General features: G+C 40.6%; 2 protein-coding genes and 1 long non-coding RNA gene across 4 annotated transcripts in view; 1 reads left to right on the top strand and 2 right to left on the bottom strand.

Moving 5' to 3' along the window:
• The window catches only part of met (MET proto-oncogene, receptor tyrosine kinase), a 62,110-nt gene extending 57,350 nt beyond the window's left edge, over window positions 1-4,760 (bottom strand). Inside the window, exons 1-2 of one of the 2 annotated variants that reach the window (XM_083561177.1) lie at window positions 4,364-4,760; window positions 1,279-2,436 (exon numbers count right to left, since the gene is read on the bottom strand). In XM_083561177.1, the coding sequence (XP_083417303.1) occupies window positions 1,279-2,427 (1,149 nt within the window). In that variant the 5' untranslated portion in view covers window positions 2,428-2,436; window positions 4,364-4,760. The remainder of the gene's footprint in view (window positions 1-1,278; window positions 2,437-4,363) is intronic. The other variant, XM_083561178.1, reaches the window with a different exon arrangement.
• A 5,671-nt stretch (window positions 4,761-10,431) lies between these two features.
• LOC310736567 lies at window positions 10,432-15,103 on the top strand. Its single transcript, XR_014536577.1, has 2 exons — window positions 10,432-13,640; window positions 13,676-15,103. It is a non-coding gene; the product is annotated as an uncharacterized lncRNA (long non-coding RNA).
• Window positions 14,783-26,130, bottom strand: cav1 (caveolin 1). Its single transcript, XM_083560135.1, has 3 exons — window positions 26,001-26,130; window positions 25,056-25,223; window positions 14,783-17,829 (listed from the first exon to the last, which is right to left on the bottom strand). The coding sequence occupies exons 1-3, from the start codon at window positions 26,031-26,033 to the stop codon at window positions 17,488-17,490; spliced, it is 543 nt and encodes a 180-aa protein (XP_083416261.1). The 5' UTR covers window positions 26,034-26,130; the 3' UTR covers window positions 14,783-17,487.
• Between the last annotated feature and the right edge of the window lie 1,823 nt (window positions 26,131-27,953).

Raw genomic sequence — 27,953 nt, 5'->3', positions numbered from 1 at the left:
GGTTAAATTCATGGCGTTATTGATCACCTGTAATTTAGCGATTGATCCAATCTGTGCTGATGGATAAGAGAGCCTTAAAGGCAGCTCGGTGATTTATAGACGTAAGAGAGAAAATGAAGCCATGGGCAAGTGAAAGAATGTCTGATCTTCCTCGTGCAAGCTTATTACATGTTCAGTGACTCATATACATATCAGTATATATATATATATATATATATATATATATATATATATATATATATATATATATATATATATATATATATATATATATATTATGACATTATAACATAATGAGCAGTGAAGTGAATAACACATTAATATTGTTTAAATAGATTTTACAGATCAACATCATGCTAATAATGAGCCAGATGCATGAACTCCTCATACATTAGCAAAACAAAACAGCAAATCGGAAAAGGAGCAAAAGGAGGAACAATAGAACAAAGCAAGATACATGAAAGCACACCGAAATACACTATAAGCACTAAAGCATTAGGACACCAAACTGGTACCATGAACTGTGCTGCATGAAGATCTGCTTTACATGGGTTGGAGTGGAAGATCTCCTGCTATAGAGCTTTAAACCCTATTGAACCACTTTGGGTTTGCACGCTGACCCCACCCCAGGCCCCCTCACCTCAACCTACATCACCTTTACTATCACCCTTGTAGCTTGAATGAGCACAAATCTCCACAAAATCTAGTGGAACATCTTCCCAGAAGAGCGGAGATTATTATAACAGTGAATGGGGACTCAATGTGGGATGGGATGCTCAAAAAGAAGCAAAAACCTATAGTCAGGTGTCCACAAACTTGTATTTTGGATATGGAGAAACGAATCATGAAGAGTATCACCATTGGAGACAAATTAGCTTTGTTACTTTGGTACATTACAGCAGAGTGAAAGTTTTCCTTCGGATATCGCAGCATTGTTAAGAAGCTGGGGCAAGACAGTGTCTCTGGACACTAAGGATTAAGGGACTTGCCCAAGAGTGGCAGTTTGGCGATATTCGGGCTTGAACCTCTGACAATCTAATCAGCAACCCAGAGCCTTAGCCACTGAGTTACCACCTCCACAAAATGTTCATTTGAGGTCCCTTGGCCAAAGAGGAAATTATAACAACACTCCTATCTAGTGTGTAAATGTTCTTCACTGTACCTTTGCATGAGGGAGATCCAGCTGTGACTTTTTTTGCAGCAGTTCTTGTCTGGTGAACCCCCATGCTCATGATTTCATACTTTTATTCCAAAAATTTAAGAGAATTAAAAACTCACCTGGTTGTAGGACTTCATTTTGGCTCCGGTTAAGTGGTAGAGTGGCTTGGTGTAGGCCTGCCTCATGAAGTCCTTGAAGAAGTTGTTGATTTCGGCGATGGAGATAACGCAGACCGTGGAGCTCACCGTGGGCTCGGGGGAGTTCGGCTTGCTCTTGGCGAATGCTGCAAAGAGCACATCTTCTCCTTCTTTGAAGCCCATCTCCCTGCGCAGATTGCTTCCAGTTTGGGCTACGTGAGCTGCCTGAAGAACGTTGAACACCGTTTGTGTTGAACGTTTGCGTCTTCCTTTCTCTGAGTAAATGCACTCAAAGGGCATTTCCACATAGTGTTGAAGCTCCAGGTCGGAGGAGCAGATCCGAACAATTCGCGTGTGGAATGCTCTGGAGGTGCTGCTTTCTCGCTGGACGGTGAGGAAGTACACGTACAAGCCACTGTGGAAGGAATAGACGTAGTGCAGAGGATAATTCCCACGCAGCGCTGGCTTTAGGTCCATGTACGACTGCTCGGAAACGTACTCGAAGCGATCCTGGGTGTCCCACATCTTTCGTACAGAGATGGTGTGGTGAAGTGGAGATGGAGATAAAGACGGATCGAGTGGTTCCGAATTAGCAACAAAGAACCTCACGACTCTCCCGACTTCCACACTCACAATCTGGGTTCCGGCTGGACCGGCGATGTAGCCGCTGTCGTCATTTTCATGAGAACCGATGCTCTGTACGCCGACGTCTAGCCGACCGTCCTCCAGCACGTGCCGGTGACAGATGCCGTTTTCCATCGGACCGCAGACGAACAGCTCGGGGTCATAGTAGGTCTCCATTATCAGGGCCATGCTGGTGTTGGTAGCATTAAGGGGTTGGCAGCTGCTGCATTGGGAGCTGTTTTTCGCAGGTCCGGTTTCGTAGTCATGAACTTTCTCGAGGTTGGCGGACAGGGCGTAGAGGACGTTGTTAGCGGCGACGTATACGCTTCCGTTGAAAACCAGAAGCTTTTGCACAGTTGTGTTGGAGACAAAGCGACGGAGGTCGTACGTCACGGATAGATTGAGTTTGGAGCTTTCACTCGGTTCCTTGCACTGGCCAAATATTCCCAACCACAACGTCTGAAGAATGAGAAGAATGTATACCCCATTGGGAGGAGTTATTCTCATTTTGCTGGTCTGAAAGGCAAAGGAGCAGATGTCAGATTGTAATTAAGCGTGAACAGTTTAATACTACTGTATACTTTTTTATTTTAAAAAGTACACCATTTAGCAGACGTCTTTATCCAGACTTACAATTATCTCATTCATACAACTGAGCAGTTTAGGGTTAAGGGCCTTGCTCAAGGGCCCAACAATTGGAGCTAAATGGTGCTGAGATTTGAATTTGCAAACTTTTAAACAGAAGTCCAACATCTGAACCACTGAGGTACCACCTCCCCACATTTATAATCATATACTGTGTAACCACCCAAAAATTTTAAAAGCTTTTATGGACCACCTGGTGAAAGAACTTCAGATGGATATCACCATGCAGTCAATGTTCGATCAGGATGGATCCATACTTTATTTTAGTATAAGGTGGGATCTTAGTGGTAAAGACATTGGATTCTGAATTATAAGGTCATAATATTCAAATCCCAGCACCACCAAGCAGCCACTGCTGGACCCTCGAGCAGGGCCCTGAACCTGCAACGTCTCTGTTATAAGTATCTCTGGATAAAAGTGTCTGCTGAATGTCATAAATATATATATTTAAATATTCCTATATCACATTAGAAAATTCCCAGTTCTGTGTAATTCCTAAGATCCACGAAAGCCCCGGAATCACAAGCTACTATTTTAAAACGAGGAGTAACGATCAAAACAAGGCGGCAACATCAAAGAAAAAAAAAATGAAAAAAACGCCAGCAGTTCACCACTAACCGCTGTTAACATAACGAGCAAACGAGTTCGGAACATCTACACAACACTTATGTGGTTGGTGTAGCAGCAGGAGGATGAATCAGTGCAGCGGAAAAAAGCGCCCGCAAGAACCGGGGCTAACTTTAGACAACCCTCGAGGGAGCGGTTGATAAACTCAATTAAGGCTGACCAGGCTGCAGACTCACTGAAGAGGTGATTTATCTTTTTTAGTCGGCTGAGGCGCTTTTCATTATGGAGCGCTGCTCTGTAGACCGAGAGGCGTAGGAAGACACGGAAAGCTTCTCGTGTTGCCTCCTGCCATCAAGGTCATTGAAGAGGGCTGACTGGGCTTATCGGCGCCGCGCCAAAAAGGACAAACAAGTCGAACGGCCTTCTGGACATGAGGAACTTTTTTTCTTCTTTCACTGGAAGCCAACGTGTGTTAATCAGTAATTCAGACACAATTAATATCTGGTTTGAACTGGTTTTAAAATGCCTTTGCGGTTAGTGGCATTAACACCAGGATACACAACTTATTTATTTATTAAAAAAAAAATTTTAAGTGACAATCATGGAAACAACAATTGTAACATCAAATCAGCAGCTGAATATAAACGCATCAAGTATTGTGGGCTAATTAATTGCAAGATGGGTATCGCAATTGCTGCAACGACCAAACCCTTCCTTTTTTTTTTTTTTTTTTTAAGATGGACAAATTGCTCGGAATATACTGAAGGGATTAACGAAAAGAACCGTATTCATACTCCTACTATATACAATGTTTACAAAAATGATATACAGAGAAAAAAATAATAGGTGCAGCTATTTTTATACATATATTTCATTTTGTGTAACGTGCTGGAATTGGGAGTATTCTGAGTAACAATGCAGTGTTCACAATAACTCATGAGAAAGAAATACCGTGACACCGTGACTTTTGTATCGCACTAAAATATATCGCGGTTAAATCGGTCATATCGAATTGCATTGATTTGACGTGCACTAGATTTTTTGAGTCGATTTTTGATTTGAACGTCGGGGAATTGAGATTGACGTGTCTCTGGATTGTTATTGTAAAACGGGACACTTTAGAAAATAATTATAATATTTTTTTGTTTTATGGGTTTTTTTTTTTCTACAAAACATTTCGTTCTTAAACATTTTTTCAAACATTATGCACATTAAATAAACACACCCTTACCTGTTCACAGGTGTCCTCACTGTCGTGGATAGAATAGAAATCCGGAAAAATTAAATATACAAAATCACATCTTCACTTAATCCGGTAAGGGACACGCGCGCGCGCCTCTCAGCACCGAGCTGCCGGTCAGGGGGGAAAGAAGAGAAAAGTTTCTCTGGGTCTCGTTTATCAGCTTCGGAACAAGAAAAAAAAAAAAACCAAAGAAACATCACAAACACACTGTCCAGAAGATTTTCTGACTACCGCGATACCGGTACAAACTCCGCACGCGCTTAGGATGTCACATACACTGTACGCGTGCAAACCGTTAAGACTGTAAGGGCGGCTCGCGCAGTGCCGCGCGCGTGTGTGTGTGTATGTGTGTGTGAACGGCTGCAGTGATGGTGCGCGAAGCTTCAGGTGGACTCGGAGTTTTGAGACGTCATCGGCAGACCGGCACGCTGATTGGTCGCAGAGGGCGTGGTTTCAATAATAATAATAATAATAATAATAATAATAATAATAATAATAATAATAATAATAATAATAATAATAATAATAATAATAATAATATCACACCCCCAATACCTAGAGAGCACTTTTTCACCTATTACACAGGAACTGTGGAGAGCATTTCATCAGTTGCCAAGCACACCCTAGAAGGCACTTCTTAAAATAAAAATAAAAACAAAAGGGGGAATGTTTTTTATTTAGTTTGTTTGATGAAGCAGCCATTATGGCACTTCATCACATCTACACACATAGAGAAAGCCTTTGAGGCATTTCATTACGCTTTTGCCAATAGAAGAACAGGGTGATGGGCATTTCATTACTATTGCCAACTAGTAAAGGCACCCTAGAAGGCACTTCAGCCCATATATGTTTACCTCCAGCACCCTAGAGGGCATTTCATCATGTTTTACTGATTGAATGGCAGCCAATAGGGCATTTGATCACATCTACACACATAGAGAAAGCTTTTGGGGCATTTCATTGTGTTTTTGCCAATAGTAGAGCGCTCTGGAGAACTAAATAAAATTAGAAGGGGCAGCCTTTATGGCACTTCATCACATCTACACACATAGAGGAAGCCTGTGAGGCATTTTATTATGCTTTTGCCAAACGAGCAGGGTGATGGGTATTTCATTATTATTGCCAATTAGTAAGTGCACCCTGGAAGGCACTTTAAACCATGTTTACTTTACAGCAACCGAGAGAGCGTTTATTATTGTTCCTGATAGAAGAGCAGCCATTAGGGCAATCACATTTAATCACGTAGCAAATGCTTGTGGTGCGTTTTATTACCTTGTTGGCAATGGAAGAGCACTGTGAAGGGCATTTCATCACAATTGACTGGTAGTAAGGACATCCTAGAAGGCACTTGCAGCAGCCTAGAGGGCATTTCATCATGTTTTTCTGTTTGAATGGCAGTCAATCGGGCATTGCATCACATCTACACACATAGAGAAAGCCTTTGGGGCATTTTATTATGTTTATTGCACTGGAAGAGGACTCTGGAGGGCATTCCATCACTTTTTTGCCAGTGAAAGGACACAACATAGAGGGCATTTCAACATGATTGATCAGATGTAAGTGCAATCTATAGTACCCTATGTTGCTTACATGTAAGTACACCCATACCTCTGTACATTTTTTTTCTGTATCACCCACAATTACTGTATTCAAGTGTCTTATAAGTATTGTGTCAATAGAGGTAAATGTCCTGAGGTCATATCTAGACATGTAGATATCCATCTCTCTCAATGTCCATGTGTTTACTGCAACTTCATCCACAAGATGCAGCAAAATGGAGTAGAATTGGATAAATAGAATAGAATAAAAATGGACACTGAATGAATTATCTTGTCATGTGTATTTTTAATTTCCAACCTAAAAAAGACAGTCAGTGTCTTAAACACAAGCTTTTTTTTTTTTTTTTTTGTCGTTTTGTTGTAACATAATAATATAGTGTTCGTGGTAATGATGCCCATCATGCTTTTGGACAGTGAAGATCCGGTTGCGAAACAAGATGGAGGGAAAAAAGAGAGAAAGAAAAGGTCACTTTGCCAAGCTGACTCTGAAACTTGGTAATGAACTAACCCTGTGTGTGTGTGTGTGTGTGTGTGTGTGTGTGTGTGTGTGTGTGTGTGTGTGTGTGTGTGTGTGTGTGTGTGTGTGTATGACACACTCAGCAAGCATGATTGACTCATTCAGCTTCGCAGTGGCACCTGTTTTCCGGTAAACGGCTCACATTTCACAAATATTTGGGCAGATTTGCTTTTCCTGATTTGTTTGCCATGCTTTTCTTCCACAATTGTACTATTTAGACCAATATTACGCTATTCAAGGGCAGATATTTTTAAGGACACTGTTGCTATGCCATCTAGTGGCAATATTATTGAACTACACTCCCATCATACAGAATATAAGGTATAATTCTTCTTCTTTCGGCTGCTCCCATTAGGGGGCGCCACAGCGGATCATCCGTCTCCATACCCCCCTGTCCTCTACATCTGCCTCTTTCACACCAACTACCTGCATGTCTTCCCTCACCACATCCATAAACCTCCTCCTTGGTCTTCCTCTTTTCCTCCTTCCTGGTGTCTCCATCCTCAGCATTCTCCTACTGATATACCCCATGTCCCTCCTCTGCACATGTCCAAACCATCTTAATCTCGCCTCCCTCACCTTGTCTCCAAAACATCCTACATGCGCTGTCCCTCCAATAAACTCATTTCTAATCCTGTCCATCGTCGTCACTCCCAATGAACATCTCAACATCTTCAGCTCTGCTACCTCCAGCTCCACCTCCTGTCTTCTACTTAATGCCACTGTCTCTAATCCATACAACATTCCAGGTCTCATTAGCATGGAATTTATTGAACAAAACTAGGTATATACACAAACACACACACACACACACACACACACACACACACACACACACACACATATATATATATATATGCACCAGGAGTAAACACAAAAAAAAACTCTTTTTACAAGAAAGTACTTTATTTATCTATGTTTCCACACTATTTCCTTTAAAATAGTCCCCTGCACAGCGATACAGTGCTCCCAGCATTCCTGCCACTCCTTCCTCCTGTAAGATTCATTTTCGAAGGTGTCAAGCACTTTCTAAGATTCGTGACTGTCAAAATGCTGACCTTCATTTCCATTTTTGGAAAGTAGGGTGGCTGCAGAAGTAAGTTTCATGTGTATTGTTAACCGATGATCATCATGCACAAGTAGCCGAATGCTTTAAGGGGTAGAGCTCGTTGAAGGTCTTCCAGATCTCTCGTTGTCTTCCAGCAAAGATCTTCTGCTCCTGAAGTGCCTGTACCACTCGAAACACCTCGAACGACTCGTTGCAGCAGATTTGCCCAGTTTCATACAAAACTTGCTGTCTGTGGGTCAGAATAGCAACAGTTACACCATTAGTTTGGAAATTTTTTGATACCATCTTGTATACAATATAAACATACACTGTAGGAACACATGACACCATACATATGTGGTTCTTCTTGGAGACACATGATAATATTGGACGACTTTGGATGCTGTAGCATGAAATTTCCCCTTTATGTGAACTGACAATGCCCCTGTGCACAAAGCCAGCTCAATGAAGATCTGCTTTATATGGGTTGGGGTGGAAGATCTCCTGCTTTAGAAGTCTCAACGTAAACCTTTGGGAGATGAGTTGAAATTTTGTGAAATAGCATGAGTGAGTTTAGTTGTGGTAAAAAAAAAAAATGTTTTAGGTAAGCATCACTGCTTCAGATCTCCAGGGTTTCCCAGGTTGGCATGTTCTCCCTGTGTTCAGAATGTATGGATTTTACTCCAGGTTTCTTGAGCAGGTCTTGAGCACTTTATTGATCCTGATGTACAGCTTCTGCATGTCCACTGCCAATCTGAATAACTGTAAGAACAATATATTTAACCATGTTATCGACTGTGGATGTGGAACCCTAAATCAGTGCCGTGTTGATGGACAGGGGACGGATGTGTGTCTCCTGAGTGACCCTGTAATAACTCGAGCATCAGTTTAAGTGTACAATAGCAGAACAGTCTGCTCAGCAGAAATCCTGCACTGTATTGACCTCCAGGTCATAAATAAAAACCGGACAACAAGTTTGTCTGACTTGATGGATGGTTTAATGGTTTATCTGTACTGGAGGATGTGCTTTGTGGTCTTCTTTGGACATTTAGTCTCCATTTTCTCTTACAATAACCTTCACTTCTCCGGGAAGATGTTCCACTAGATTTTGTGCTCATTCAGCTATAGTGCTTTTCACAACAGACATTGTTTTAAAGCAGCTTTACAGAATGTAACAGTTAAGGTAAATGATGTGTGTTTACCCCTGATGAGCAGCCGTGGAGACTGTGGCAAGACTCGCTTAGATGTTATGAGGAAGAAACCTTGAGAGGAACCAGACTCAAAGGGGGAACCCATCCTCATTTGGGTGACATCAAGAGTGTGATCATAGTCTTTAAACACTACAGAACACTGGAAAATGAGAACTAACATGAGCACTGGAGTGTGTGATTATGAGTGATGTTCTTTCTACAGTTTTTTACAGTCTTTTGAAATTTTGGAACCAGGAGCTACTGAGCAACTCATAAAATAGCTCAACATTTGTGATCATCACAGATCCAACACAAGCTTCTCCATGCCAGAGCCTTTGAGAAGACCCAGGGTGCCGTTCCAATTCGTGTTTAGAGCTCTATAGAAGGAGATCTTCCACTCCAACCCATGTTAAGCAGATCTTCATGAAGATTGAGGTAGTAGAGACCATTCTCTATTCCAGAGCTCCCTCCACGAGCAATTAAGGCAGGATCCCACTGAAATGCACGGCCCTCTGAAAACACATTGTATTGAAAGAATCTATTTTCACTGAATTTGTGAAAATCTTTAACCTCCTGGCAGAGGTAACCATGTTTTTTATGTACATAACTGTAGCTTATGTTATTCCAATGACCCCCAAATTCATATTGCAATTATTTAAAGAGCGTTTTACTGCCTGTGTTCATACTCTATCTGATTTACTCGTATTATCAAGTTCTCCCCATCACCGTGCAACCACGAAGCTATTTACCACAATGTCATATTTATACCGCAGGGGAAGCAGGAAATTCTCATTTTACAACAATAGTAGTTCCTGGGGCCTATGAGAATGGATGACATGGCTTTAATCTATCATTCTCCTTCCACTTTTCCTGGTGGGGGTTGCATTTAAGGCAAACTAAGCAGGTCAGACCAGACTTTTCTGATGTCTCGGGCAAGTAGGACTCGTCTAATGCAGTGTCAATCAGGAGTCATTCATCAAAGTAGCAAATCCACCATGATCATCTGTCAGATTGTTGATATGTTTACCTTATTGTGGAGAAGAAAAAAAAAACCAGTGCTCCTGCAGAGGAACCTTAGGGGAACCTCAATTCTCTAAATCATTAATCAAAGTATTAATGAGAATAAGTGTGTAGAGGAGAAAATATTTATATTATTTTGGAAGCTATAGAATTCCACCTTCCCATATTCAACTCTATCCCCCCCCCCCCCATCCATCTATCTATCTATCTGTCTATCTATCTGTCTGTCTGTCTGTCTGTCTGTCTGTCTGTCTGTCTGTCTATCTATATATATATATTTACAGCTTCATTGCACCAAAACTCATCACGTCACATTGTTTTCGGTTCAAATAAGTTTTTTCCGTTTCAGAGGAATTTCCTTTCCGTATGATTTTCCTGCCAGCTGTGTAAAGACAGAGGCACATTGTCCCTCCGTTTCTGTGGTGATATGACTCAATTTAGATATGAACACCTGGTACTGATAAATAGTGAATTACAGGCACACACACACACACACACACACACACACACACACACAAACACACACACACACACACACACACAAAAACAACTTTTAGTGCAATGTGACATAAACCAACAGCATTACCATCCTCAGTCAATGTGCATACACACACGTCTCTCTCACACAACACACAACCCTTTTAATTAGACACACACACACACACACACACACACACACACACACACACACACACACACACACACACACACACACATGACTATAGTCCTCTACAGTATCTCTGCAGGCATAGCTTCACATGAGATCACTTTCACGTCCTTCATTATATGCGAAAACATGTTTCTGAGTGTGCTGGTACTCAGGGATGACCAGTTTTCCATCAGGCTCCTTTTACAATCAGAGTAACAGCTGTCGTGATGCCCTGAGGGAAGACCAAACATCGGATATAAATCAGCCTCTGGCTGACAGACTGCAGAGGTGAGGTCATGAAAATGAGAAATGAAAACAAATCGGTGGCTCTTTATTCGTACTCGAGCTGAAGCCTGAGAAAAGAGAGCTACTGTAACACACACCCTGATCCTTAACACAATAAATTACAGGCTGACTGGTACTGCTATCACTGATCTCTGTGTTTGGTTAGAGGGTTAAATAGTTGCTACCTTCGAAAAAATGTATTTGGCATTACCATATGATATAAACAAGAACATGATGTCATATGTGGTTCTTCTCCAAACAGTTACCACACATTTGTACTGGTCGTATTTGGATGCTGTACCATGAAATTTTCCTTTTGAGCTAGGAGACCCAAAACCGGTTCCAGCATGACAATGCTCCTGTGCACAAAGAGGAGTGGAAGATCTCCTGCTGTAGAGCTCCAACCCTATTGAACATGATGAATGTGAACACTGACTGCACCCCAGACCTCCTCACCTTCTCACCTCCATCAGTACCTGACTTTACTAACACACGTATGGCTAAATAAATCTCCCAAAAATCTTGTGTAAGATTGGTATGTTCTTCCTTTTGAATGTTCCAATCCACATTTAACTTAAATTGTCTGTTACAAGAAGCTCCACTCTTCTGTGAAGATGTTCCACTAGATTTTGTGGAGATCGTTGCTCATTCAGCCACAAGGGGGAAGGTAACATCAGGCACTGATGTAGGTGAGGTGAGGCGAGACGAGACGAGACGAGGAGGGCTGGGCTCCAGTCAGCGTTCATTTATTCCAGAACATCTTTGAGTGCATCCATCAGAGTCCTCATGTCCAGAACCAAATGTCCAGTGGATGGATCTGGATCTGATTCAAGACTTTGTATAACTTTTAAACACTGTACAGTGTACAACACATTTATCCAGCCTAAAATACACAGTTGTCTTCACCCACAGACAGACTTCTGGCCTGACTTCACCCTGATAAGAGGGGCTTGATCAGGTCTGACCCTACCTCCTGGACCTGAAGAATAAACCCTATCTATATTGAATGATCAGTGTTGATGATGAATATAATGATGATGATTGTTGTTGTACAATCGCAAAATAAAATTGAAAAAGCTCAGTTACTGTATTGGTCATCTACGAGTGTAAACCAGCAGGGGGCGACATTACATAAGTAAAAACTAAAACGTCCTTATTAAAACTCTGATTTGATGAAAAGGTTTTGCTGCGAATCATAAAATAGTTTTTCTGCTCAACAACAAACAGTTTATCCCAGGATAAGAAAAACACGATTATGTATTAGCGAGAGATGCCAAGACTACGTTAATTGCTAGCTGTCATTGTGAAAGAAGTGTATTTGTAGTGTAATTATCACTTTGTACGTATTTTAATAAAAAATAAACGTTTTACTTAAAAAAAAAAAAAAAAAAAAAAAAAACTGTATAGCTACGAATTCGTTTCGATTTTGAGTTACTGATATGTTTAGCATAATCCATATACACTACATGGATGTCTGGCTTTTCCAACCTTATGTGGTTCTTTCCCAAACTTTTAGCACAAATATGGAGACACACAATTGTACACGATGACTCTGGTTGTGGTAACATGAAATGTTCCCTTCACAGCATGACAATACCACTGTGCACAAAGCAGCTCCATGAAGATCTGCTTTACATGCATTGACGTGGGTGGAAGTTGTACATTATATATTTTAAACTATAATGCAAATAATGTACAGCTTCATAAAAGATTCTTTACATGAGTTAAACAAACGTTTTACAATATATTTATATTTAAATGCATTCAAACATAAAATGATAATTGTATGTAATATATTTGTAGCTGCTCAGTAATCCACTGTACACATACCATTTTTTCTTTATTTTATTTTATTATATATATTTCTATTTCCAAAATACACATTGTACAGTGCTGGTGTTTGTGCTTCTCGTAGATCTTGACCTGCAATTCTTTGCTGAAATGTGCCGTGATTCTGTCCATCTGTCTATGTTTACTTTCCTACAAGAGCTCAACCTAGCATGGAGTTCTTGCTAATCTTTTTTTTTTTCCCAGCAGGAAGATGTTTTAAATAATGTCAAATAATTAGCGTTTAAACCCTGCACTGAAAACCGGATTGCATTTTTATGGCCCGAATTCTTCTGCTTGAAAGGGATTCCAGTAAATATCCATCCATCAGATCTCCATGCTCAGTACTGAGAGACTGATTAGCCTCCCTCTTAGCGCTCACGTCCTGACCCTGGCTTATTACATATGACCTAAAAGTTTATAAGTGTGGTGCTACTGTGTGACTCAACAAATCCACTCCTATCGCCATCTTAAATGCCATTAATGACCCTAGCTTTGACTTGGACCTGGACTGCGAACGCTCCCTTTTTTGGATTCTTGGGAACGAATAAACAGCGGGATAATAAGTGAGAACCGGGTTTAAAGCCAGTCTGGGTTTCAGTGTTTATTTTACTCCAAAGTTTCCGCTCTTTAAACACGACCTGGATAATGAAAAAAAAAACTGGCACGATTTAAAAGGGCCGTGCTATTTTCCTCAGTGAGTTCTTCATGAGAGATTAGACACCACGTTTCCTCCTGAGAGATGAAAGTCATAAATCTGATATGAAGTACATTAGAGGAACAAAAGTATTGTGACCTTATAAGCCATAGGTGGTTCTTCCCCAACTGGTTGCTAGGATGCTGCTTGTTGGTTGTGATAAGGTTTCTAGGTGGTTGCTATATGGTTGCCAGTTTGCTAATGACTACTTGGTTGCTCAGGTGCTTGTTATAGGGTTGCTTATTCATTGATTGGGTGCTACTAGATGGCTACTATGGACTTCCATATGAGGGCACTACTCATTAGTTGCTACATGGTGGCTTTTTAATGGTTACTATGGAATTCCATAAGGTTGCTAGGGTGCTATTTGTTGGATGCTATAGGGCTGTTTGGTGCTTGTTATCAAGTTGCTAATTCATTGATGGGGTATTACTAAGTGGCTGCTATGGTTTTCTAGTTGCTATGATTCATTGGTCGTCATAAGGTTGCTATTGTAAGTGGTTACTAGTGGGTTGCCAATTATTTGATAGGGTCCTAGTAGATGGCTGCTACGGAATTCCATATGGTTGCTATGGTGCTTCTCGTTGGTTGTCGAATGGTTGCTAAGCGATTTCTACCGGGTTGCTTATTCACTGATGGGGAATTACTAGGTGGTTGGTGTAGGGTTGCTATGTAGTTGCCTGTTTATTGATAGGGTGCTTCTTAAAGGTTACTATGGAATTCCAAATGGTTGCTAGGGTGCTATTTGTTGGTTGTCGATTTGTAGCTAGGCAGATCTTGATGGATATTTATTTGGTGGGGAATTACTAGGTGGTTGCTAAGGTATTCCAATTAGTAACAAGGATTATATTATTATACTATATACATAATAGGTGGTTGCTACGGTATTTCAAGTGGTTTCTAGGGAGCAATACATTGGTTGTCAAAAGGTTGCTAGGTGGTTGCTAAAGGGTTGGCAATTTATCCATAGGGTTGCTAGGTGGTTGCCAGTTTGCTTATAGCTTATCGCTAGGTGGTTGCTCAGTACTACTCGTCGGATGCCATAGGGTTGCTAGGTGCTTATTGTAGAGTTGCATATTATTCGATGGTTGCTATGGTATTCTAAGTGGTTGCTATAGAGATGGTGATAGGAGTGTTGCCAATTCATTGATAGGGTGCTTCTAAATGATTACTATGAAATTTCTAATTGTTCCTACTTGTTGCCAAAGGGTTGCTAGGAAATTTCAACTGTGTTGTTTATTCATAGTTAGGGTATTAGGGTTGCCAATTTTTTTATAGTTTGCTGCGAGATGGTTGATGGAATTCCAAAAGTTTGCTTGGGTGCTACTTGCTGGTTGCTAAAGGGTTTCCAATTTGCTAACAGTTTATAGACTAGCTAGTTGCTGAGGGGCTCCTCGTTGGTTGCCATCAGGTTGCTGGGCAGTTGTTATTGGGTTGCTGATGAATTTAATGATGTATTACTAGATGGTTGCTATGGAATTCCAAGTGGTTATAAGTTGCTCATTAATGGCCATTCGAATCACCAAACATGTGTGTATATAAACATATTTAACAAAGTGAGGCGTGTTTGACGTGTAAAGACGGTAAAGGACAGACAATAAAATAGAACACGGTGTCATTTCATGTTTTTTTCTTTTAATGTGCACGGCGTGAGGTTTACAGTAAAAAGCAGGGATAGAATGTAAAAAAAAAAAAAAAAAAAGACACAGCTCTCTCTCGCATGGCAAGAGGCTTATTTCATCACACATTTTCCCATCCTTGGAGACAGCAGGTAGACGGCGAAAACAAAGGGAAAAATAAAAACTGTGAGCTCAACGGCAGTAGAAAAGAGATTAAGTTTAAGCCCCATTTTCATCAGGAGTCCAAGGGGCTGAAAGTTTTTCGCTTGTTGCTAGTCTTTGCGAGTGTGTGAGTCCGACAGTGAACAAAACAAAAAGCAACAAGAATATCGCTATTTTCAGATTTTTTTTCCCCCAAGCATCTTTTTTTTTTTTTTTTTTTTTTATACAGACATACAGACTATATCATGACGTCATGCACCTCAGCTGACTGATGTGTTATGAAGAAGAATAAGGGTTTTTGCGGGGAAGAAAAGAGACAAATAATAAAACAAAAAGTACTTCATGTTCATCAGATAGTGGATGTTTTGCTAAAGCAATGCTTAAAAAAGCTCAGCCTTCCATGACACAAAAAAAATTCGGTTAATCGTTGTTAATCACTGCGTCATTCTGCCAATAAAAAGTCGCTAAAAAGCAAAAAGAAAAGAGGAAGCTGGGTAAAGGATTTGCACGTGTTGCAGAAGCGGGTACAGCCCCTCCGTGTTAGCGTACGCCCACCGTTTTACTCGTGTATGGATCGTCAGCATGCAGTGTCATGGGCAGTCTCGAAAAAATCAGCAGGAACACGCCCACATTTTTTTATCATTACAAAAAAATAATTATCATTTCTTGCAAACTAAACAACAAGCGTACGGAACCCTAGAAAGAGACAGGATTCAAAATGCTAATCAGTTCCATGATAAAAGTACTTTATTCACGCTCTTTTGAATTTTGGAAATAAATTGCGCCCACGTTTGAGTTGATTCGGGTTTAGAAAATGCAGGAGAAATGCAAAACGTAAACGATTTCCTTATTGGGTCCATGCATACGTTCGTTTTTTTTTTAATTCGCAATAGTAAAACGAAACATACAAATATTGAAAGCAGAAAAAAGGAGAAAAGGCGCTTAGGGGGGTAGGGTCAAAGGGAGGTAGGGTGAAATCTTTTTCACAAAGGGCCCGTGTGGGTGCAGGTTTTCATTCCAACCAATCAAGGGCCACACCTGATAGTCCATGAAAATGAAAATCATAAAATTTTGATCTAAACAGGTAGCAGGACGTAACCTGCACCCACACGGGCAGTTAAGGGTTAAGGGCCTTGCCCAGGGGCCCAGCAGTGGCAGCTTAGTGGTGCTGGGATTTGAACTCGCAACCTCCCGATCAGAAGTCCAACACTTTTACCGCTAAGCCACAATTTGTGCAGGGATTCCAAACTAATGCTTGATCTGTTTTTTTACTTCCAGTTGGTTCAAGAGCAACAAACCTGAAGAACTCAATGTGGCAATATAAGATGGCGAGAAACTGAGGCGAGTTTAACATACTAAAATACGTACGAAAAACGTAATGCACACAGACCTTTATTCCAGAATTACGAAAGCACTGACCGAGTGACACCAAATTTTCCCCTCTTTGTATCGAGTTTGTTTATAACTACGGAAGTCCCAAGAATCCATGCATTACGATATCGTTCTCTTTCTTGTTGTCATGTGATCTCGACGTAACGAAAGTTGTTTGGTGATCGCAGCTTCATGGATAATAACCGTAATTATTTGTGGACATGTTGTTATAAATGATGCTGCCTCTAGAACAGCTTATGTAGAGATCACGAGAAAATTAAGTCGTGATCACGAAACAAGAAGAAAGAATAATATTGTGTAATGCATGGCCTTTAAGGACTTCCGTATATAACAGAGGAACTGAATGTGATTTTTCTATTTACTTTATGGTAAAATAAAGAAAAATATATTATCGTTAGAAAGCAAGAACGATAATAAAAGAAATGCAGTTTCCAACGTAATTTTAATGACTTTTTTTTCTATCCTTTTTTTCATCCTTTAGGTCATAGACAGTGTTCACGACATGGCAAGAGTGTACAATTTAATTACATTTTATATATATATATATATATATAATATTATTTTTTTTATTATTTTTTTTTACATGACCCCAGTGTTTTAAAATGAAGAAAGGAAATCTTCCTGTCCCAGGCTCTGCATTTCATGACTCTCCACATGGAAAAGGGAACTTTTAAAGAACCTGCACAATGAATTATAATAAGAAAGACGTGGAGTAAGAGGTTAAAAATTTAGGAATGAACCATAAAAAAAAAAAGAAGTGATGAAACAAAATCAAGCATGAATGAAGAGGGCCAAAAAAATTGAAATGCAAAGTTGATCGCTCTGCAGCTTGTTAGGTGATAAACAACAAATAACAAAATCCCGAAAGAATAAAATCCCTAATCATATTTCATAGATCTATAAAGAAGCCCAGATTAGAGGAAGACAAAAATCTGAGACTCTCGATTCTTTTTTTCACGTCTGCTCTTCAACATGAAGGGCTTTTTTTTCTCACTGTATCTTTCTCTCGTTTATTCCATTTATTATATCTTTATTCTGAGACTCCAGCCACTCCTCATCCTGCAACCCCCCCCCCCCCCCACCCCCTAAATACGCTCCCAACCCCCTACCCCTGTCTTAAAGATCTCATCCTTCACATCCTGCGCTCCTACACCACCTTGGTGGTGGTGACGCGGACGTTGCTGAAGCACTTCCCCATGGCTTCGAACAGCGGGTCGAAGAGGGTGTGGATGCAGATGGAGTAGACCTGGCTGAAGCAGTGGATCTCGATCAGGTAGCTCTTCAGGCACGGCACCACGGCCCAGATGTGCAGGAAGGACAGGATGGCGAAGAAGATGCCCCAGATCAGGGCCAGAGGGATGCCCACTAGCGCCGTCAGCAGCCGGTAGAACCAGTACTTGGTGACCGTGAACGTGGTGAAGCTGGCTTTCCACACGCCGTCAAAGCTGTAGATGCCTCCAGGCTCCGCGATCACGTCCTCAAAGTCCACCTGCAACGGAGAGACCAGGATTGTGGTTAAACCACAAAAATACAGTCATACATTTGGGATTCCAAGGTTCTTTTTTCAAGTAAATTTTAAAATAAATTGCTACTAGTGGTTGCTATGGCATCTATTGTGGTTGCTAAAGTATCTTGAGGGATTGCTAAGGTATTCTGGCTCATTGCTATGAAATCCTGAGTGGTTGCTATAGTATCTTCAGTTGGTTGCTATGGCATTATGAATGGATGCTATGGCATCCTGAGTGGTTGCTATGGTATTCTGATTGGTTGCTATGGTGTTGCTAATTGTTTTATAGGGCTGGTAATTTACTGATAGAGAGTTACTAAGTGGTTGCTATGGTATCCTGAGTGGTTGCTAAGCATTTGCTGATTAGTTGATAGTGGGTTACCATGTAGTTGCTAATTCATTAAAATGGTGTTATGTTGTTGCTATGGTATTCTGAGTTACTTTGTAGCTGCAATGTATTTTGTAGGGTTGCTAAGATCTTCTTTTAGTTGCAGTAGAGTAGCTCAGTGGTTGCTAATTCATTGAAAGGGTGTTACTGGATCGTTTCAATGGAATCTTTTCACTATGTGGCTTTGATTGTTTTTTAAATGGTTGCTATGGTGTTACTTGGTGGTGGCTATGACATACCAGCTTTTGTGGTGGCTACACTTTTGCTGTGCCATTTTAAGTGGTTGCTAAGGGTCATTGCTTGTTGTTTGCTAAAGGGTTGCTAATTTATTAATAGGGTGGGTGACATCCAAAAACGTTTGCCTGGGTGTTAATGTGTGGTTGCTATGGCATTGCTAGGGTATGGCTACATGGGTACTACAGTATCCAGAGTGCTTACTAGAATGTTAGCATGTGATTGCTATGTCATTCCATGTGGTTGATTAAAAAGTTTGCTAGGTGGTAGCTATTCTAACCCCGGTGGTTTCTAGGTGGTAGCTGTGAAATCTCAGCTGGTTGTACCTCAGGTAGAGCATGGCCTACAGAAAAACATCTAGGAAGGTTTAATAAAATATGCAACAGTTCAAATTCATATTGTTTGATAAAAACCTGGGCACGGTGCACAGGATACAAAAACAACCAGATAGCGTGCCGTGGTACGGGGTCGCTCCAGAACCCTGCCCACATCTCCTCCACATTCCTCATAGACTGCTTCATTACACGATGCTCACGCAAAGAGCGCCATCAATCACACCACACCTAATAAATACAACCGACGTTTATTGTACGGGGGTTAGCGCTAAATCAAACATCGGCTATGCACCTGCTTCTGCTCTAAAAATGCGGCGCGTATTGTGTGTGTGTGTGTGTGTGTGTGTGTGTGTGTGTGTGTGTGTGTGTGTGGTATTAAATGAACAACACATGCTTTTGATAACACAGTGCTTTTAAGTTCTAGATTCTGATTGGTTAGGCAGTCTTGGCTAATAACACATGACGGTTTCTATAGCAACAGGTCTTTCATGATGGATGCTTTGTAGAATCTAAAGCCCATAAACAAAACTAATTACAACTCATCGAAATGTCGACGTCTTTCAATAGGAGGTGTTTGTGTAGGGTTTAGGAAAGGAGTCCCCTATTTCAGTGGTTGCTTCTATACTGTTATTTGCCTTAGTTACGTCCTAAAAAAGTTTTAACTTTATCTCAACTGGTTTTCTTAGGTAAAAGGGATTTTCTAGACATCTAGACTTCTAGAGCTTCTCCATCCATGTCCAGGGTAAAAAAACAACAACAACCCAGAAACACCCAAAATGAAAGTCTAGAACATGTGAAATCCTCAGGAACATTTGCAGCTGGACTTTAACCAGAAGCTTCCTTCAAACATCTACAGGATCCTTTATCCATGTAAGTAAACACATGCAGTTCCAAAACTATGAGGAATGGATGAAACTGGAAGAAACCAGCAGTAACGAGTTTATATGCTCCACTATCGATAGCCTTGTGTACATGAAGAATTATTCAACGTTGAAACCCAGAAATGTGTCAAAATCGGACAATGTGATTTGGCGTGACGTGACATTTAGCCGTGTCTAAATGTATACAAAAGGAAATTATTTTACTTGAAATTAAAAATTTTCTCCAGCAGGGTGCAGTAGATCACACGAAAGTTCGTCTTTCTTCCAGCTGATTTTTAATTTTTATTTTGCTGAGATATATTTTAGTAAATTTTTATATAGTGTTACTAGGTCGTTGCTACAGTATTCTGGTTGCTAAGGGGATGCTAAGTTGCTAAACTGTATTGCTATGGGGTTGCTAAGGTGTTATTAGGTGGTTGCTATGGTATCATGAATGGTTGCTAATTCATTTATGGCTGTTACTAGTTTATTCCTATGGAGTTGCTAAGTGTTTGTTATGAGGTTGTTAATTAATCAATTGGTAATTGCAATGATATCCTAAGTTACTATGTGGTTGCTATGGTATTCTAAATGGTTGCTAAGTTCTTACTGTTGTTGCTATGGAGTTAGTAAGTGGTTGCTAACTCAGTGATGCTAGATCGTCGCTATGGTATCCCGTGTCACATTGTGGTTTCTATTGTCTTTGAAACGGTTGGTACGGTTTTGCTCATTGGTTGATTTAGAGTTGCTAAATGGTTGCTAACTCATTGTTACTATGTTGTTGCTATGGTATTTTAAGTGGTCACTAGAGTCTTACTTGTTGTTTGCTTTAGAGTTGTTTGTTAGTTCATTGACAGTGTTACTACGTCGTTGCTACAGTATGATATCTGGAGTGGTTGCTAAGGGTTGTTATATGTTTGTTATGGGTTTGTTAATACGTTGATAGGGTGTTACTAGGTAGTTGCTATGGTATCTCAAGATGTAGTGTGGTTGCTATGGTATCTCAAGATGTAGTGTGGTTGCTATCTCAAGATGTAGTGTGGTTGCTATGGTATTCTAAATGGTTGCTAAGGCAATTCTCTGGATGCTATAGAGTTACTAAGCAGTTGCTAATACATTGATAGGGTTGTTACTAGGTCGTTGCTATGGTATTCTGAGGTACTTTGTGCTTGAATGGTATTTCAAATGGTTGCTAGGCTCTTGTTCTGGTTGCTATAGGGATGATTAATCATCATGTTATTCATGTAATTCAATAGCAAACAAGTATGAATGCTTTTTCTTTGTGATGTTTGCTCGATTGAACGCCGACCTTCTGGCCCTGGAGCTCGCGTGCAGTGAGCGAGTACAGATATATCGGTGCTTTATAGATCTTAAAGCAGTGAAGAACCTCAGAACTCTCCCACAGTGATCTGAGGAAACCTCATTCCTCTGAGTAACCCCCCCCCCCCTATTTAAACGTCATATTGGAAAGTTTTTAGATCCTCTTAGCGTCTTTGATGCCTGGAGGACGTGCTGAAGTGTGTCATGGCAGTTGAGAAGTGAAGAGACTCGGTTCTGGATCTCTGAGCTGGCTAACAGCGCTGTGAGCGTGTCTCTGGAGGAATCTGGCTTCAATGTGCTATAAAAAGAAAGACTTTTTCTTTAACGAGGGGAAAAAAACATTTGGTTCCAAGGGAGAAGCTGCTTTTGCTTTTTCAGAGTAACTCTGATGTGGATCGTGGATTCGGCTCGAGCACCGCAGGGCCGAGTGCCAGCTGCTTGCCTGGAGGAACACGCTGTGTGTGTGTGTGTGTGTGTGTGTGTGTGTGTGTGTGTGTGTGTGTGTGTGTATAAGAGGATGATGGAAATGTAGATGGGAATTCCCTGCTTTCAACCAATACGCAAGACCACAAGATTATACGCCCTCTTGTGTGTGTGTGTGTGTGTGTGTGTGTGTGTGTGTGTCCTGTCTCCTGTCACAAGGCCAGCAAGAAATAAATGGAAAAGCAAAAGAGTGGAGCTCTCGTGTGTCTTGTGGATCCAATTTGTGGACAAATGATAAGCGCGTTTGTATTCCAGATATCTCCAGGGGGAACAGAGTGACTCATGCTCATGCAGCTCTCATTTATTAGATGCCTTTCAGACTTTTTGCTTTATTTGGAAGAGAAATAAAAACACTCAGAATGACACTTTGCATTGAAACTCTTCATGCACATTCATCCCCTCTCTTTCTCTCTCTTTCTCTCTCTTTTTCTCTCTCTTTCTTGCCGTGACTCCACACCCTGGAAAAAATTAGTGCTAAGAATGTTAGGAGTGAAGAAAAAAAAAACTTTCTCAAAAACAGGAAGCATAAAATATTTCCTCTGTTCCAGCTGAGACCTGAACACATTGATCGCTCCCTCTACGATTGTGACGCCTCGACTCCGAACACGAGTCGCCAAAAACAAAAAACAAAACCCAGGATGGCATTTCTGCGAAGGAACATTGTTTCGCTTCACAGCTTCGTGCCACGACCCGAACCGATTCTCGCCTTGGATGCAGGAGCTGCCCAGGCCTGGGCTCTCTGTTCAACGTGACTTTAGCTCAATTAATGCCTGAGTTTGTTTGAATTGAGCTTGAACACCTTGAAGGAACGAATTCAGGTACATCATGTGACGTCACCTGGAGGAAAAATTAGAGTTTCTTTTTCTAAAAAAAAAAAAAAAGAAAAAAAGATGTTTTGACTCCAGGAACATTTTGGAAATAAAGTTCTCACCATTAGAAACCTCGCTTGGATTTAACGAATCCCCCCCCCCCCCCCCCCCCCCACACACACACACACACCTTTAAGCTTCTCGGTGCATTGCATATTCTCTCTGCCAAGATTACTCTCTCTCTCTCTCTCTCTCTCTCTCTCTCTCTCTCTCTCTCTCTCTCTCTCTCTCTCTCTCTTTCTCTCTCTTTCCCTCTCTCTTTCTCTTTCTCTCTCTCTCTCTCTCTCTCTCTCTCTCTCTCTCTCTCTCTCTCTCTCTCTCTCTCACTCTGATCAGACCTTGTGCACCACTAGCTTCTCCCCTATATGGTATAAAATCATCACACAACATGGCCCTGTGTTAATCCACCATGACCTGCTTTTTTGTGCAGCTATCCAGCAACGTAACTCGATCTGAAAACGTGGAAAGCACGCGCCGCTGATAAGGACGTTCTCCACACTAAGAGCCTGAAGATACCATAAGACCACTGTTTCCTCTAATAAACCATGAAGATGCATTTGGACTGCCATTGATACAGTATTAATGATGGGCTACATCACGGCTCCAATTCCTGTGTACTGAACTCGAGTCTCCATCAGTGAAAAGGTGATCAAATCAACAATCGTGGAAAAATTAATTATCTGGACGAGGATGGATTCCCTTTAGAGTCTGAGGGGAATTTTATCTCACCACTGTTGCTTAATCATTAGGGATAAATTTGTAGGCAGAGATTTAAGACATTAAAAGATATTTTTGTGATCGATTTATTTGTGTAAAGCAGCTTTGGGACAGTGTGCATTGGTAAAAGCACAAATTTCAAGAATGTGATGCAAAACACTGTGTTTTTAATCCTATAATGTAATTAATCTTTTAGCATTCATTCCTTTATCAATTTGGTTAGTGCCTGGTTAAGACCTAATTAGTGCCTGGTTAAGACCTAATTAGTGCCTGGTTAAGACCTGGTTAGTGCCTGGTTAAGACATAGCCATTGCCTGGTTAAGACCTGGTTAGTGCCTGGTTAAGACATAGCCATTGCCTGGTTAAGTCCTGGTTAGTGCCTGATTAAGTCCTGGTTAGTGCCTGGTTAAGTTCTGGTTAGTGTCTGGTTAAGTCCTGGTTAGTGCCTGGTTAAGTTCTGGTTAGTGTCTGGTTAAGTCCTGGTTAGTCCCTGGTTAAGTCCTGGTTAGTGCCTGGTTAAGTCCTGGTTAGTGCCTGGTTAAGTCCTGGTTAGTGCCTGGTCAGTGAAATGTCGATTTAAACAATAAGGAAAATCATTGTGAAAAACAGAGCCAATCAGATTTATAAGAAAATATTACAAGAACCTAAAAAGAAAAACAATCATTTAAATGGGATTGAATTCTCCTTATTCTAAACTGGATTGATGGAGCTGAGGATGAAGAACTGCTCGAGCCAGAATTCACATCCAGTTATGACACTGCTGACTTTTCTACGTCTGCGGTTTATGCAGTGTTTTCCAGTCTCATATACACACACACACACACACACACACACACACACACACACACACACACACACACACACACACAAACAGTTTGAGCACAAAAGAAAATTACAGATCCTCACACAAAGGTGTTTCAGCTACGCTCCAATGTACAACATCCAGAAAAACATGACTATTATATGTTTAACTCTTTGTCATAAGTTATTTACCAAATGTTGCGGTTCGTATTATCACTGATCACTCAATCAATCCATTGCTTTTTAATATGCTTTGTGTAACAAGTCCTACGACGTGACTATCAAATCATTTTGAGTGGTCTTGTACGTGACTCCGACGTGGCTGCCTCGGCGACCGAATATTGTCTTACGTTAAAAAAACCTAGTTAGAATATACAGTGATTATAAGTTATAGCTTATAGTTATAACTAAAAAGAAACAATTATAAGGCTGTAATCGAGTAAACTGCTACCTCAGGGGATAAAGGTGGCGCCTCCTGGTGGTCATGCTAAGTCACAGGCTAGCTACACACTTCGAGTTTTGGATTTAACTACTGATACAGATGTGTTTATTCGGATCATTCTGGAAAAATAAGTCGTTATTATTATTATTATTTTATTTATTTATTATTATTATTAAAAGGGCCTCCAGAGATTGTCTCCAAATGACAGTTGGGTTTGTGTTTATTTAAAAAAAAAAAATTAAAAAAAAAGGTTTTGCGTTTCCGGTAAAACTTTACATTTATGTAAATATTTTCAATAAACTCGCTGAAGAGGATTTCAGTAGACACTCTTGTCAAACCCAAACCACACCTCTCAATGTCATTTAAGCAATGGTGCTTGCAAGGCTGTGTCCGAAACCACACTGTCTTCTGAAATAGTATATCAGTGAGCGTGTGGATAAAGTGGTGTTGGTGCTGTTGGGAACCTGCTGTGACGTGGTGTACGAGCGTGCATGGTGATGAGATCGAAATAAAATCCAAATCAGATGTGTTTACATTTTATGATGATGATGATGATGATGGTGGTAATAATTTTCCCCAGGACACTACTTCTTCTGTCCCTGCTCTGGTTCTCATCCTCTGAGGTCTGGTGGAAACTCTGACCAGCCTGAGACACATCTACTCAATCTCAAGTCTCGATTACAGATCCGGAGCAAATCATAAGCAAAAAAGTGTAACTATAGTTGTGAAGAGATGAGAAAAAAAAAAAACACTTCTCACCTTCAGTACATGATCGTTTAAGTGTCTTGGGTCCCGGTTGACAAGGTCGATCTCTTTGGTGTGCAGGTCCTGCAAGGTCTTCTCACGGATGCTGTCGCTATCCATATCTTTGTTATTGGGCTTGTATATGTTCCCCTGTTTCCTGATGAACGGTGAGTGAACGTATTCCTACACGGGTGCCAAGGAAACAGAACAAGTCAGAACGAGAAGTGGGGGAAAAGTGTAAGTGGGGTTGGAAGAGCAAGCAGGGAGAACCTCAGCACATTCCCCTGGCATGGGATGGTTTTAAATGAGAGGAGAAGTACAGCACCACACCCCTCTCCCTCTCTGTGTCTCTCTCTCTCTCTCTCTCTCATTCTCCAGGAAAAAAAACTGTAGTTCCACCACAAGGGGGCGTCACCAAACATCGTGGCTTCAACTAGTGTCTATAAAATAACACAGAAAAAAACCTGGATGCTTTTTTTTATTTTTATATTTTTTGTTTGTCCTTGTTTTGTTTATTCGTTTTTTATTCAGGACTAGTTTACATGTTAGCTTTCAGTATCAGTGCGGATCAAACCGAATGCAACTTTGCGCACCGAAAACGAGAAAACGCACCAAATATCGGTGACGGAATAAAAATCTGTTTTCCAACATCCAAAGAAGAAAGAGAGAGAGAGAGAGAGAGAGAGAGAGAGAGAGAGAGAGAGAGAGAGAGAGAGAGAGAGTTGATAACCACGTGCCAAAAACACCCCCGATAACGCACAGAAACTGGCGCAACTCGCGCGCACGGGAAAAACCGTGCCAACACCTGAGCCAGGTGTAAATCCGTCGCGTACGCGCGCGCCACCGTCGGTCTTTGCGTCTATCTGTCCATCCAGGGAGGAGATTCAGATCACAGTGAAATGAGACCAGCAACAAAAAAAAAAAAAAAAAGAAAAAAAAAGCTCAAAGTCGCAGTCTTACCTCGGGTTCTACGTCTTCAGGACCGCCGGTCATGCTGCCCGCGCGCGCGCTGCACAGTGCACAGGGGTGTGTGTGTGTGTGTGTGTGTGTGTGTGAGATACAGTGACTTTACAGATGAAGCGCTGTGGGAGGCGGCGGCATGGTACTCACCACACACACACACACACACACACACACACACACACACACACACACACACACACACACACAAATTGACAGTAGTTAAAAAAAAAATTTCTCACAACTTCTTGTTCCTCCACATCATTGAGTCTCTTGTGTTCATAAAAACTTGTTAATTTGATAAAAATGCTTTTGTGCATCATTTAATGGATTGTGTACGAGTGTCTGCTGTTTCCTACAGTATCAGTTGTTTATCTTCATGTATCAAAATATATTCTACTGGTTTCACCTGAATAGTTTTAACCCCCAAAAACATCTCAGTATCAGTTCATTGTATAAGTTATTTAATGTAAAATGAATAAACCAGATGTCAACATCATATTGTGTAAATGTGTTGAATTGATGAATTGTGCAGATGAATCTTGCAGTCTTTTACAATCAATATAAATCAAATATCCAATCAAATTTATGAATTTGTGCTGAAATTCAGATTCAGAAAAAAGTGAAATTCTGTGTCTTTTCAGTCGCTGTGATCCAAAACATAGTTTATATCAAGAAACACTGAAACTGTGCAGCATCACACTGAGAACATGAATAAACTTTCTGATGATTTTGTTTGTGATCAATGACGAAGTGACTTTTCATTCTGATGGGAATGAGATGTTCATTCACACAAATACTCACTTCTGAGAGATGAACTGAGGATTTTGGGAAAAGTTCAGACGTTTGCAAGAAATCCGACGTGTCGTTCTGTTTGTACAAATTATTATTCAGAAATGCACTTTACTGATTTATTAATATTAAGGACGATTCGAGAAAACGCTCCAAAGCAGCTGAGAAAAACTGTCATACTTGTGTAGAACTTGTGTCCAGATTGACTAGATAGATACATAGATAGATAGATAGATAGATAGATAGATAGATAGATAGATAGATAGATAGATAGATGGATGGATGGATGGATGGATGGATGGATGGATGGATGGATGGATGGATGGATGGATGGATGGATGGATGGATGGATAGATAGATAGATAGATAGATAGATAGATAGATAGATAGATAGATAGATAGATAGATAGATAGATAGATTTACACTAAATCACAACACCAATATAAACAAAAGACAAAAAAAATATTTATTTATTTATTTATTTATTTGAATATTTTTTGTTTGTTTGTTTGTTTGTTTTTTCACAGTCTATAAAACTTATACACTGTAACAAGATTGCACACATGAGTAGACACAGTAAAATGCAAATACAGAACCATTTTTCTGGGAATATAAGCACTTTAAAAGAAAAAAGTGTCTTCTAACAGTGAAATGTCTCTGATACTCTGCAGAGAAGAGGCTATTTGGAAAATTTTCTTCCGGAGAAACGCTGAATGTATGAGTTACGAGTCCATGACATCTACAGTGCTGTTGTGGATGGAGGGTTTGTGGTAGCAGGCATCAGTCACTGCTAGAGAAATCCAGATCTTCTCATGTTTTCTGAGACTGTGCAGTCGTCATACCAAACCATGAGGCAGAAGATCAGGATTTATTCTCTTGTCCACCTATATGTAGGTGAGGATAAAAAGAGAGGAAATGAGGATGCTATGAAGTGAAAATCTAAATGGCCTAACCTCGTTATACCTCAGGTGTCAGCTCTGTGCCCTGTCATCATGTTAAACACTCAAGAACTTCATGTTTTCATACTAACATCACCAATAACATCCAACAACAGCATTGGACATACTGTAGAAATAGAAAAATATCCTGACCTTATTTCTTTCTAATAAGAAATACACGCTACAGGCAAAAGTTTGTGGACACCTGATTGTGAACCTGAA

The sequence above is a fragment of the Silurus aristotelis genome (genome assembly GCF_946808225.1).
Source record: "Silurus aristotelis genome assembly, chromosome: 14".
Taxonomy (NCBI): domain Eukaryota; kingdom Metazoa; phylum Chordata; class Actinopteri; order Siluriformes; family Siluridae; genus Silurus; species Silurus aristotelis.
Note: the sequence above shows the minus strand (reverse complement) of the source record. Positions and strands in the feature narration are given on the sequence as shown.

Coding starts and splice junctions, on each gene's coding strand:
- cav1 (XM_083560135.1), bottom strand. CDS start 26,033: ATGACCGGCGGTCCTGAAGACGTAGAACCCGAG. Junction 25,224..26,000: donor CTGAAGACGTAGAACCCGAG/GTAAGACTGCGA, acceptor GCACCCGTGTAG/GAATACGTTCACTCACCGTT. Junction 17,830..25,055: donor TAAACGATCATGTACTGAAG/GTGAGAAGTGTT, acceptor TCTCCGTTGCAG/GTGGACTTTGAGGACGTGAT.